The sequence below is a fragment of the Zingiber officinale genome, chromosome 8A, assembly GCF_018446385.1.
Source record: "Zingiber officinale cultivar Zhangliang chromosome 8A, Zo_v1.1, whole genome shotgun sequence".
Taxonomy (NCBI): Eukaryota; Viridiplantae; Streptophyta; class Magnoliopsida; order Zingiberales; family Zingiberaceae; genus Zingiber; species Zingiber officinale.
This window is the reverse complement of record NC_056000.1, coordinates 113,148,483-113,161,337: the sequence shown is the minus strand read 5'-3', so window position 1 is coordinate 113,161,337 and position 12,855 is coordinate 113,148,483. Positions and strand designations below refer to the sequence as shown.

At 41.0% G+C, this 12,855-nt stretch overlaps 1 protein-coding gene across 1 annotated transcript; it reads right to left on the bottom strand.

Moving 5' to 3' along the window:
* Positions 1-2,954: 2,954 nt before the first annotated feature.
* LOC122011143 (60S acidic ribosomal protein P0-like) lies at positions 2,955-4,000 on the bottom strand. The gene is made up of 3 exons (XM_042567568.1): positions 3,743-4,000; positions 3,581-3,649; positions 2,955-3,035 (listed from the first exon to the last, which is right to left on the bottom strand). Exons 1-3 carry the CDS (start codon positions 3,998-4,000, stop codon positions 2,955-2,957), a joined length of 408 nt encoding a protein of 135 aa, XP_042423502.1.
* Between the last annotated feature and the right edge of the window lie 8,855 nt (positions 4,001-12,855).

Sequence of the window (12,855 nt, the reverse complement as noted above, 5' to 3'; positions counted from 1 at the left end):
CAACCGCCGAACGTGTGACTTACGGGCTCGACTTGAGTCCCCGTCAGTGGGCCCTCCTGAAATCATATCGATCTCTCCCACAGCAACGTTGCCCCGGTTCTCCAGTTCTCCGGCATCTCTTCGGTCTTCCCCGAGGCTAGCTTGGTTAGATGGGTCGGCTAGGTCGGGCCGGGTCTGACGAGCACGTCCTGCTGCGGCCTGTTCCTCCTCCATCCTCTGTATTTGGGGCGCTAACTCCGGGGGGCAGACCCTGCTCGGCAGCTCTCCGGAATCACGAGCGGGTTGGAAGCAGTTACTAAGATCGTGCGTCCTGGACCGATGATATGTGCAATATGGTGCTCCCCTTGGTCCAGGCCTGGGTGCGTGTATGGCAGCGACTCGCGGGGCAGGCCTGGGTTGACCGAGCTGGAAGGGCTGAGCTGGTTGCGGTACTCTCCTTTCAGGTCGGTTGCCTGGAGCCACCGTCCTTTCGGCCTTCCGCCTAGCGACCTACGCTTCTTCCACCTTGATGTAGCAAGAAGCTTTCTCCACCATATCGTCAAAGCTTCGGGCGGGGTTTTTGATGAGGTCCCTGAAGAATTCACCTTCTCGCAATCCGTGGGAGAAGGCGCTCATCAATATTTCTGAGGTGGTGGAGGGGACGTCATTGGCCACCTGACTGAACCGGTTGATGTAGCTTCGCAAGGGCTCGGTCGGATCCTGCTTGAGAGCAAAAAGGACTACTGGCGAAACGGCGTAGGAAGGCCGTTTTGAAATCCATGAAGCGATTGATGGACTCTGGGGGCAATCCATCGAACCACTTCTGCGCCGACCCGGACAGGGTATGTAGGAATACTCGGCATTTGACAACATCGCTGTATTGATACAAGATAGCCGCATTCTTGAACTTCCGCAGATGCTCTTCCGGGTCCTTGCTTCCATCATATTCTCCGATGTTTGGGGCTCGATAACCCCTTGGCAGGCTTTCCCTCAAGATCTGAGCCGAGAAGGGTACCTTATCATCTGGATCTTCAGGCAGATCTCTGGCAGCGATTATAGCCTTCCCCTTTCCTGAATCCTGGGGTGGATGTAAAGAGCTCTCCGCCACCGAGGAGTTCTTCCTGCTGCTTCCTCTTTGATCCCCTGTCGGAGGCAGGAGCTGGTTCTTTAGACGCTTCGGGCGCCAGGCGAGGTCGTGAGACTGTTCCTTGTTTTTCAGAGGCGGCTTGCTTCCTGACCTCCTTGAAGACCTCGTACTCCCCCGCGGTCATGGTGACATTAATCCTCCTGCTAGAACTTCGACCGGAGTCCTCCATCTTCACGCTTCGGATCAGGCTGTTGTGTTTCCCACAGACGGCGCCAAATTTGATCCTGTCCGAAGGCTGAGTCGGACGGAGGCTGGTCGCGGTGGCCTGGTTGTTGACGGAAAGTCATGGGCGATTCGGCTCCCACGGGCGGCTGACGCTGCTGCAGGACCCTGCACGCACTCAGACGATCTCCCTCCCTCACGTTAGAAAGTCAGGTCCTTTTTCCCCAGAAAAAGCGAGAGACTGAAAATGAAAAGTTGTGGAAAAAATGACGAGAGAGCGCGTACCCGCGTACGAGGAATCTCCTCCTTTTTATGCACCCGCCTTGCTTCCAGAACCTGCCCTCCTGTCAGAAAACGTTAGACGCTGGGCTTTGTCGTATATCCCCAACACCTGTCGTGCTGCTATTGGTCGTCAAAGCATCTTCTTGTTTAGGAACCTTCGCCTTTACACAGGGGTTTTGTCTCGCAGTGAAGGACATCTGTCAGGCTGCCATTGGTTATGAGAGCATCCTCTCGCTTATGAACCTCCGCCTCCGCACATCTCCCTGGTATGCAATGATTACCCTTGACGGACAGTTGTGATCCTCCAACTCCTGCACAGCTTAGCTCGTCCTATTTATCGCGGTCTGCATCTACCTCACACCCTCGACCAGATCCCGCCTCTAATTAGCGTTACCTGCCAGTCGGGCTGACTCCGACCAGCTCTGCTGCTTCCGACCTGTGAGTCGTGACTTGCATTCCCAGACCTTCGAATCGCAGGCCTGTAAGTCGGGCTGCCGGCCCTCGACTGTAAGCCTGTAGATCGGGCTGTCTTTACACAATCCTGTCGCTTCCGACCTTTGATTTGTGGCTTGCACTTCCGGGCCTTCGAGTCGCAGACCTGCAGACCGAGCCGTTTCTACACAGCCCTGCCGCTTCTGACCTTTGATTTGTGGCTTGCACTTCCGGGCCTTCGAGTCGCAGACCTGCAGACCGAGCCGTCTCTGCACAGCCCTGCCGCTTCTGACCTTTGATTTGTGGCTTGCACTTCCGGGCCTTCGAGTCGCAGACCTGCAGACCGAGCCGTTTCTGCCGCTTCCGACCTTTGATTTGTGGCTTGCACTTCTGGGCCTTCGAGTCGCAGACCTGCAGACCGAGCCGTTTCTACACAGCCCTGCCGCTTCCGACCTTTGATTTGTGGCTTGCACTTCTGGGCCTTCGAGTCGCAGACCTGCAGACCGAGCCGTTTCTACACAGCCCTGCCACTTCCGACCTTTGATTTGTGGCTTGCCCCTCGACCATAGGCCTGCAGCTCGAGCTGCCTCTGCCCAGCTCTGCTGCTCCTGACCTATACCCGGTGTTCCGCCTGTCGTTTCCCCTTGTTTTTCAACTACTTTGCCTCCTTGATCAACAAGTCTGCCTGGCCTCTGACTACCCCACATGCTTGCCTCTGACTGCCTAGTCAGCCTGACCATTGACTGCTGAATCACCCTGACTATTGACCGCCACGTCCTACTGACTTTTGACCGCTATATGGCCTTGAGCTTTCTAACCCTTTCCTCTTGGGCCCCTCCACTGCTAACCGTATCACAGTATAAAGACACGGTAGTCATATCATTGATCTTAGCATATCCGATTCAGAATAAGCTATTTTCGAGTTAAGGAACTTACCACCCAAATGACAAAGCTATTTCTGCTCCAAGAATTTCACCAGTGGAACTTCATAAAGCTTGACTGCCTTCTCATTATCAATGCCTGCATCAACACTCTTATTAAATGTTTCATTTGCTTGACAGAGCACTAGAACAAAGATACTTTCTTTGGAGAACAAAATGACTTAAACTAGAGATGATTAATCACCTTTAATCGTTGATTTAGTTTTAGTGTTTCATATCTGGTCTCTTTGGTGCAGGAAGTAATACAGAGTAGAAAAGGTTTATACAATATAGCAAACAAGTTATCTAAGAACTTGCAAAATGGAAAACCTCAACCAACAAATATTGATCACTTGACCCAAAACTCTGATCATTGTAATATCCAACATAAAATAGCATTAAAAACACATTAACAGATAGATGATCAAGCATAATAGATTCAGTGTTTCATATCTGGCCCCTTTGGTGAAAGAATTCAAATGTACGCATGGGGTACTGAACTAAAGATACTACGGAGTGGAAAAGGTTTATACAATCTAGCAAAAAAGTTATCTACGAACTTGCAAATGGAAAACACCAAAAATATTGATCACTCGACAGAAAACTATGATAATCGTGATAACCAACATCAAAAAATCACATTTATTATATTCAACACCTTGTACTTGGCAACATCCTCGCTAACTTCCTTAAGATCGCCCTTTGTGAATATCAATCCCACATTCCCCTGAATCAGTCAAGGATAATTACTAAATAGCTAAATGATCGATTCATGGAGGAACTAAAGATGAGGAAATGGGAAATGGCGAAGAGTGCGTACGACAAGAAGGGGGAGGAGGTTGAGGAAGTCCTTGTTGCCGGTCTTCTCGGTGTGGAAGCGGATGCAGCGGCGGATGAGGGTGTTCTTGCCCATGAGGATGACGGAGTTGCCGCGGAGGCCCCTGCGGATGCTTTGGAGCTGGTTGGACCCAACATTGTCGGCGGCAGCGATTAGGACCTTCCCGTACTCGTCCAGAAGCGAGCACAGCTTCTTGTCGTAGCGGACCTTCTTCTCCGCTTTTGAGAGCTTCACCACCATCTCGATCTAGCTCCGGGCGACGCAATGGGAGACGGAGAAAGGACAGAGATGGAGGGACAAAGAGTCCGAGCCGCCCTTTGCGCTGCGATTCACCCCGGAGCGCGATTAGTAGCAAGAGAGATTAGCAGGACGCGATTAGCAGTAAGAGAAATGGGGCGGCCATCCTTTTGCCGGTCATAGTGAAGGGAAGGAGGAGCGAGCGACCTCGGATGGGGATCTGAGAGAGGAGATCCCCATCTCTCAGATCAGCGGCGAGCTCCTCGTGGATGCGTGTGGCTTCCCGGTGGGAGCGACCGGGAAGTGAGTGTGAGAAGTGGAAGGACTGCCCCCATCCCCACTCGTAGATGTCTGTGACGAGGTTGTAGAAGGTGTCGACGAAGGCAGGGACGTTATCGTCGTCGGGCGCGGCGGCAATGCCCTCCTTGGAGCGGAGAAAGAAGGACAAGTACTGCTTGTACTTGCCCTGCACCTTATCCTGCATGATCAATCTCATCTTAAGGTTCACTGCCCGCTTGCCTTTCACTTCCGCCGAGCACATCACCCACACGAACCAGTAGACCGCGATAGCGCCAACGACAGCCGCCGTCCACATCGCCGTCAAGAGATCCATTGCTCGTCTTTCAAATGGTATCTCCTAAAAGGAGGATGCAGAGGATTAGGGTTTCGATTTATTGTGGGTGAGGAGAAGCCCAAAAGAAAGGGCGCTACGAAAGTCCGCCAAAATTTTGGTTCATAGACACCGGTTTTAAAAACCGCGGTTAAAATTGATGTCTATTAATGAAAAAAATGCGCTCATAGACATCGACTAAAAAAACTGATGTCTATGAGCGAAAATCTGCGCTCAAAAATACCGATTTTTGGAAAAACCGGTGTAAAATACTCAAAGACATCGGTTTTTGCTTAAAACCGTTGTTGTTCCACTGATGTCTATGAGGGTTTTTGTTGTAGTGAATGCAATGGAACTGTCATTGTTATGGATACAACGAATTCCAGTAAGAGATGATTATGGACCAATTGTGGCAAAAAGGCGAATACGCTCGCCCCCAGCGCCCTCGCCAACCCATCCCAAGGTCAACACGGAGGAGGTAAATCACGGGCGGCTACTAGCCTTTGGAATAGTGACTAGCACATAAGGGAGGTATTTACCTCGGCTTTGCCGAGATTCGAACCCCAGACCTCATTGTGTCAACACCTCATGCGCTAGCCACTAGACCCATTCGAGGGGACAAGAGATGATTATGGATCAAGAAGTTATAATTGGGAGTCTCAAGATATTAGGCATGGTCCAATTGGATATCAAGTAGGTGGATATGGATCCTATGGTAGTGATCAACCTAGACATGATTCATTTGATAGATCATCTAATTATTCACTATCTTATACAAGTGGAATAATACATCATGGATTTGAGGGTTATTTTGATAATGCATAGAATGTACTTCTCGATTATTCAACATCTCTTATGAGTAATATTGGACATCATGGTCGTGATTGTGAATCACCAAGTGACTGATTCGGGTATCAAGGTTTTGGATATTACAATCATCGTGATGAAATATTATTACAAAGTTAATCATCTAATTCTGAACATATTTCATCAATTCAATCAAATAAATATCTATATTAATAATTTAAAGCTAATTTATATCAATGCCCAATTCTGGAGATCAATTTAATCAATATGATATTCAAGAAGAATATAATGAAGATTTGATTTCTTTCCGTCACTCTTAGTGGTATTAACTTTGATAAGGTATAATTTTCATTATTTTTGCATTATGTTATTATTGTAGGATAATTATGTAGTGATGTATTGATTTTTTATGGCTTCATGTATTTTCTTTTTTTATTACTTATGTAGTTTATACGTATTTTTTTTCTATCAATTCTCTATTTTTTTTTTTTTTTTACAAATACACGTCATGACCGTTCTGTCAAATAATATTGGAACAAAAATGACAGCCGTCACAACTCTTCTTACAAACCCTGGAGGTCACAACTCTTCTTACAAACCCACCTAGCTAGTACATATAAGAAAAGCACGGGCAGAGCTTATGTAGGCGCAGTGTGGGAAATTGCCAGACAAAATTAAAAAGATAGCCCTCGACACATGCATATTAGGCAACAACCAAAATTACTTCAAAGGTAATTTCTAATTGTAGGACCTAACAGTTCAACTAATGCAGGAGTGAGTGGTCAAGAGTAATTTAATTAAAGAACAACACGAGGGCTCCCATTTTCCAACTGCACCAATCGCGACGACTCCATGACGCACCATTGCACATTGGCGAAAAATAAGATACCGTCTCAGCAATTTTCTTGATGAAAGAAAGAGAAACCGACGAGTGTAGCAATTTTCTCCATGACACAATATTGCACATCTGTGTCTTGCACATTTTTTACCCTAATTAAACACCTAAACTAGACTGTTCATCTCCTTCACCCTTCGTCTCCTTCCCTCTCCGTAAGCTGCAGCAAGCAATGCCCTCCGTCGCCTTCCCTCTCTGCAGCAAGAAACAGCTTCCACACAGCAAGCAAGGAATTCTACTCAGAGGTAAATCCTAAACATTTTTTTCCTGTTCAACAAAAAAAATGCAAGGCAGCGATGCGGCCGCTCGTCCTGTCCAACGAGGTAGCAATGTGTCAGCCTCCCAAGCGCCCGCTGCCCCACCAAGTACCGACGCAACCAATCGCGAAACAATTGTTGCCCCGCAAGGTCACTCGTGAGATGTGAGGCCGCCACGTCGCTGCCTCGGTAGGCTAGCTCGTCAAATTTGGCATGCACTGAATTAATATCCTAGCTCTACCCCTACATACAAACATCCAAGAGGTTGATTTTCAACCTATCCTTGCAACCTCTAAATTGGGGTAAGTCGAATTGGTAGTGTGTCATCAATGGCATTGCACAAGCTTGAAATTATAGGTAAAACCCAACAATAGGCATAGGTTAGGGCTAAAAGGCAAATTAACTTTTTGAAGGTAATGTTATGTACCTTAAAGTACGGACAAAACTTAGAGCTACTCTAATTTCAAGTGGGGCAAAAGTGCCATTAGGCCGCTTCAATAAATCTTTTTAAGACTACTAATGACCCGTAAAACTTCATGGAAGTGCTCACAGATCAACCTCCTCAATAGGAGAAAAAAATAGTTGTCAGTTTCTAGCATTGTGAGCGAGAAGACAAAAGAACTTGGCAACTTTATCCTCTACTTTAGAATTCTTATTGTCTTTCACCCTGCCTTAACTCATAATGTCAGCACGGGACTCTATAATTATATAATATTAAATCTAAACTCTCATAATTTTATTTTTAACTATATTAAAAGGATCTCGTATTAATATAGATATCTTTCTCTTATAAACTCAGAATCTTTTTTATATATTTTTAATATGAGACTTTGTTTGTAATCTTATAACTCCAACAATTTTCTCTCAAACGAAGGACTATATATAGGACCCTCTCTCAAGGGAAAATCTATTTGTTTGATATCCAATCCTCAACCCACCAGGTCTTCCTGCCCCTTAATCCAACTGACTTACTAAGTCTTCCTTGCCTAGCCGCAACTAGGGTTTCTTCACCTTGTGTCTAGTCCTTTTGATCCGGGCACAAGAGTTCCTACTTTATTTCTTTGAGGTCAATATTCTACTAACATGGTTAGATTAGACCATACCTCTTGTGCACAATTGCCGGTTAAACTTTTTGATAGTCTAGACTCTGATACTAATTGTGGCCGAAGAAAATTAAATATCTCTATAATTGTATGATATTATCCATTTTTTATCTAAATTCTCATAATTTTATTTTTGAGCTCTATCCAAAATGTCTCAGACCAATAAAAATATCATTCTCTTATAAATTAAAAATGTTTCCTATATCTTTTCAAAGCGAGACTTTATTTATAATCTTATAACTCCACACTTGAACATCTCGCAAAGTATTGAGAACACATTAGGCCTTATATGGGTGATATTGCAGCGTAGAACATCAGAGTTGGTTAATGCACTGAACATCCATGGTGGACGTGACCACAGTGCTCTAGCGACTCAGGGATCATACGCCTATGAGCATGGTGAATACACTTGTCAATGCACAACAATAATAAATTTCAGGCAATGGCACAAAACACAGAGGCAGTCTGGGTTTGGATTCAATAGTAAGTGCAAAACATCTCAAAATCATCACTTGATGCTGACTTGGTAGGTGAACAGACACTTCCCTACCATTTCTTTCCATCGATGATTATCATAATATTTTCATCACAATATTATATATATTCCATCTGAGTGAGAAAACACACACAAAAAAAAATAGAACGTATAAAACAATATCAAAAACTCTACATCATGAACAAAATAATAAAGTAAAATGTACATAAACCTACAACTAATAAGATATTGGATCATTCCAAATTTCAGAAAGGTTGAAAAACCCAACAATACAATGCATCAGTTAAAGCATAGCAAGTCTATGGAACGAAGATACATGTATCAAAAACATTATAAAAGCCAGCAACTTGAAAATCCATAGATGGAAAATAACAAGAGAAAAATCTGGAGTCGAAGGGCAATGCAGCCGGAAGAAGCCAAGAGCAAATTGATTTTAGTCTCAGTTGGATAAATCAGGAAGCGCTCGCAACGGGCAACCCAGGAGCCCAACATCCTTTAGTTGCGTGTTCCATTTGAAGGAAAAATTTCTACAAATTCGTCATAACTGGAGCTCGAATTATAAATACCTGGATGACAACTTAAATACTCTATTGATGCACCATAGTCTCGGGGGCACATATTGTTAGTGAGAGCCCTAGAGCCAATCATGTGATGGTTACTTTTTGGACTCTTTGTATCATATTCTTGTACATATATTTCTGATATATAAATAAAGGCATTGTGATTATTATACTTGTGTGTATTTGTGCTATATAAATAAGTATAATAATGTCCTAGGGTAGTAGGTTCATATCTATATCAATCGATTAGTTAAATCGATAGTGAGATGATATAGAGAACACTACACTTAATTATTCCTAGTCAAGTATTAACATAGAAGGACAATGTTAATGCATTGAGACTAGCATGTAGGTCAACATGATGACTTGATCTCACAAGTCATGGATATGAGATATCAAGTTGACACATGGGTATACATTGGAGAATGTATACTGAATGACCCGCCATGAGAAAGTATCATGGATCGTTATATGAGTGTCATATACTTTCTCAAGTGACTATTAGTATGACTTTAGTCCTTAGACCTGAAGTCACCATGGTTCCCTACATAAGGAGTTATGTACTTTGGTTTCGTCAAACGTCACCCGTAACTGGGTGGACTATAAAGGCGATTACTGGGTATGTAACAAATTATGCGGAGGGATGTGAGTGATGTAGATGGGATCTATCCCTCCTATATTACAGGAGTGATATCATAGTCTTGATAGAGTGAGATCACTAAGTGCATGGCCATGCCCAAATAAGGTAATATGTGATATTGTGCTTATTTGATTATAGTGAGTCTACTTGAGTTCAAGACACTTAGATTGATTGGAGGATGACACGGTCTATGCCTCATATAAGATCAATCTAGATATCAAGGATAGAAGGACAATGTCACATATTGTGAGAGTCACAATTATTAGTCATATTGGTGATGTTGGATCTCAACATTCTTGTAACTTGGGTAGCAATGATGTGTTGCTAGATACCTCTCATTGCTTATGTCCCTAATTGGATTTAGGGACATTGCCAACGTTGACAAGAACCTATAGGGTCACACATAGAGCAATAGATGGAGACTAGTTCATATGATGAACCAAGAGGAAAGATGAAGTCAAGTTTGACTTGGCTAAATATGGAAAGTCTATAAAAGGCAAGTTTGACTTGACCTAAATCCACAAGTTTGACTTGACTATGAGTTAGACTCAAGTATGATCCAAATGTTGGATAAATCAATTAAGGGAGTTAATTTGGTCATGTTTGACTTTGGCCAAATTAGGAAGGTTGAAAGTCAATATTGACTTGACTTGGATGCCACCACATTTGATGAGGTGGCATGGGAGAACCAATGGGGATGCTACACATCACCATGCCACCTCATGCTTGCCACCTCATGGGAGGTTACCCATGAGTGGCCGGCCACATTAAGGGGGCAATTAAGAGCATTAATTGCCCACTTAATGACATTTATGTGGCCGACCACATGATATGGTGGATTGATTGAATTTTTGAATTCAATTTTTTGATTCTTCTTCTTCCTTGGTGCTCTCGGCAACTTCTCCCTCTCTTCCTCCTCTTCTTGGCCGAAAATCACATAGGTGCTAGCACACCTTGTTTCGGTCATCTTCTCCACCTAATTGTTTGTGTGGACACATATAGAGGGGCTCTACTTTGTGCCCTCTAGATCCAACTTCAACCTTAGTCGAGCGGGATAAGCGAAGGGCACGCATCAAAGGTAGTTTTTCTTTAAACTATAGATCTAGGAGTAGATCTAACATATTCGGGTATTAAGCATGATATAAATACGTGGAATTTTTCGAATCGGATTTTTCTTTGCACGAGATCCTTGGCTAGGGTGTTTCGGGGTTTCCGCGACGCGAAAAGCGGTTTTCGTGGCCCGAAAAATTCTAACACATATTGCATTAAATCTTGTTGGCTAATATGGAAGTTAAATCCATCTCAACATATAGTAATTTGTAATTAAAAAAATATCTAACATAAAACATGTTGGAAATAAAATATTTTAAAAACCAAACTTTGTTAATTTTAAAAAAAACATAATTTTAAGAATAAGCAAATTAAAATAAAAATGCATAGTTTAAATAATAAAGTTACAAGATGAAATGAAAAAAATGTATTTAAATCACAATTATGAAAATTAGACTAACTTCCAATTTTAGGGTAAGCAACACTTTTTGAGTTTGTTTTTTTATTAATATAAGTATTTATTATGTTCCTTCATCTTCTAATTGAGATACTTATTAGTTACAATGTCTTTTAGAATTTTTTAAATGGGCATAATTTTAATTTTCTTCCTAATATTTTCAATCAAGGTAATTAAATCATCTTAACAGGATATTTATGAAATAGAAAAAAAACTTCTAGGTCAAACCATTAACTTTTTCATCTTATTATCATAATTTAATATCGAGTGTAATGCTTAGGCAAAATTGCATGAGAATTAAAAGGTTTTCTTTTATATAAAAAAAATAATTGTATATTTTCATTGATTTTTTTTTGAAAGTATTATAAATTTTAACATGTGATTATCACATAAGATGCGCTTCTTAAATTTATATTATGAATTACATTTTTTTTTTTGACTTTATAGCAAACAAAAATGAACGATATTATTATGAGAGCTGCTTTTCCCACCCCGCTAACACCCTCCCTTCTCCTGACCCACCATAAAATTCAATGATATTTACCATTCTATCTTTTTTCCTTATTCTACTCATTCACGTTTCTTTTATTTAATTTTTTTAAGTTTTATTTTTTTAACTAATTTTAGTTTTTATCAGTTTTATTTTTTAATAATTTTTTTTATTATTTATTGAGTGGCAGTGCTTTCTCCACCTCCCCGTTTTATTTTATTTTATTTTTTTTATTTTTTTAATCAGTTTTTTTAATAGTTTTAATCAGTTTTTTAAATTTTTTTATTATATATTTATAATCTTTTATTTATTTTTTAATAGTAAATTTTCGCACACACTCCCTTCCCAGTCCCATCATATTATTTACCTTTATACCATTTTTTTAAGTATTTTCTCGACAAAAAAGTCATACTTTTTTTATATTCGTAATATGAGATTGAATTTTTTGTCCCCAATTTTCTCTGTCCTTCTATCATACTCGTCGCCTCAAGCCCACTACCGGCGGCCTCTAGTCGTCGTCCGGATCAGAACTATACCCTAGGGGAAGGCGAACCCCCGGGGGTCGTTATCAGGGCGATCGACGTCGAAATTCTGTTGAATTTAAGCAGGGACTCATATCGCCGACAAAGGAAAGTTTACTCAAATCCGGCCGAATTTCGGGATTGATCGCGTCGATGGCGACCGTATTCACCTTCCCCCTAGGATATAGTTTTAATCGGGGTGGCGACCGAAGGCCGTCGGCGGTGCAATCGACGATGGACTGGGACAATGAGTGGGACACGGGGACAGGTGATATTGAGATAGAGGATTCGATATTTTATAATCTTTGTTTTTTTTTAATAATAAATTTTAGGAGTTATTATTTATAAAAAATTGAAAGTAAAATATGGATAAAAAATAAAAAAAATTATGGAAAAATAATAAACAAATTTATTTTTAAAAATAAAATTGAAAAAAATAAACGGTAAACTAAAGAAAGTAAATAAAATTGGAAAAAAATAAAATAACTTGTAATTTTAAAGGAAGGGGCAAAAAAGTCATTTAATAAGGGAGAGAGAGGGGGATGGGTGTCAGAGGATGGGAAAAGCAATTTACTATTGTTATTTTGTTAAGTTAATTAACGTTTTGATTATTTTTTATTAAAATTATTTTATTTTATTTTTATGTTAAGTTCACGTAAATAAAAGTTATCAACCGCATTTAGTCATCATTTTATATTAATAATGATTATATTTTAATTATATGTATAATTATTATAATTTATATTAAAATCAATTACATGGAATATTGGAATGGATAACTGATTTATTACTAAATAAAAAACACTTCAGAATTTGTATACAGAATTTTAAATATAAATTAAATTATTATTAACAGAAAATATTTTACTTATTTAAACTATATATTTTTAAAATTCACAAATTTATTATAGACGTGTTAAATTCACAATAAATGTAATAATTTATCATATTTAATTTAATAGAACACCTGCG

Excerpts from the sequence above, each read along its gene's own strand:
- LOC122011143 (XM_042567568.1), bottom strand. The coding sequence starts at position 4,000 with ATGGTGGTGAAGCTCTCAAAAGCGGAGAAGAAGGTCCGCTACGACAAG. Across the intron at positions 3,650-3,742 it reads ACCTCCTCCCCCTTCTTGTC|GGGAATGTGGGATTGATATT; the intron begins GTACGCACTCTT and ends TGACTGATTCAG. Across the intron at positions 3,036-3,580 it reads AGGATGTTGCCAAGTACAAG|AGTGTTGATGCAGGCATTGA; the intron begins GTGTTGAATATA and ends ACATTTAATAAG.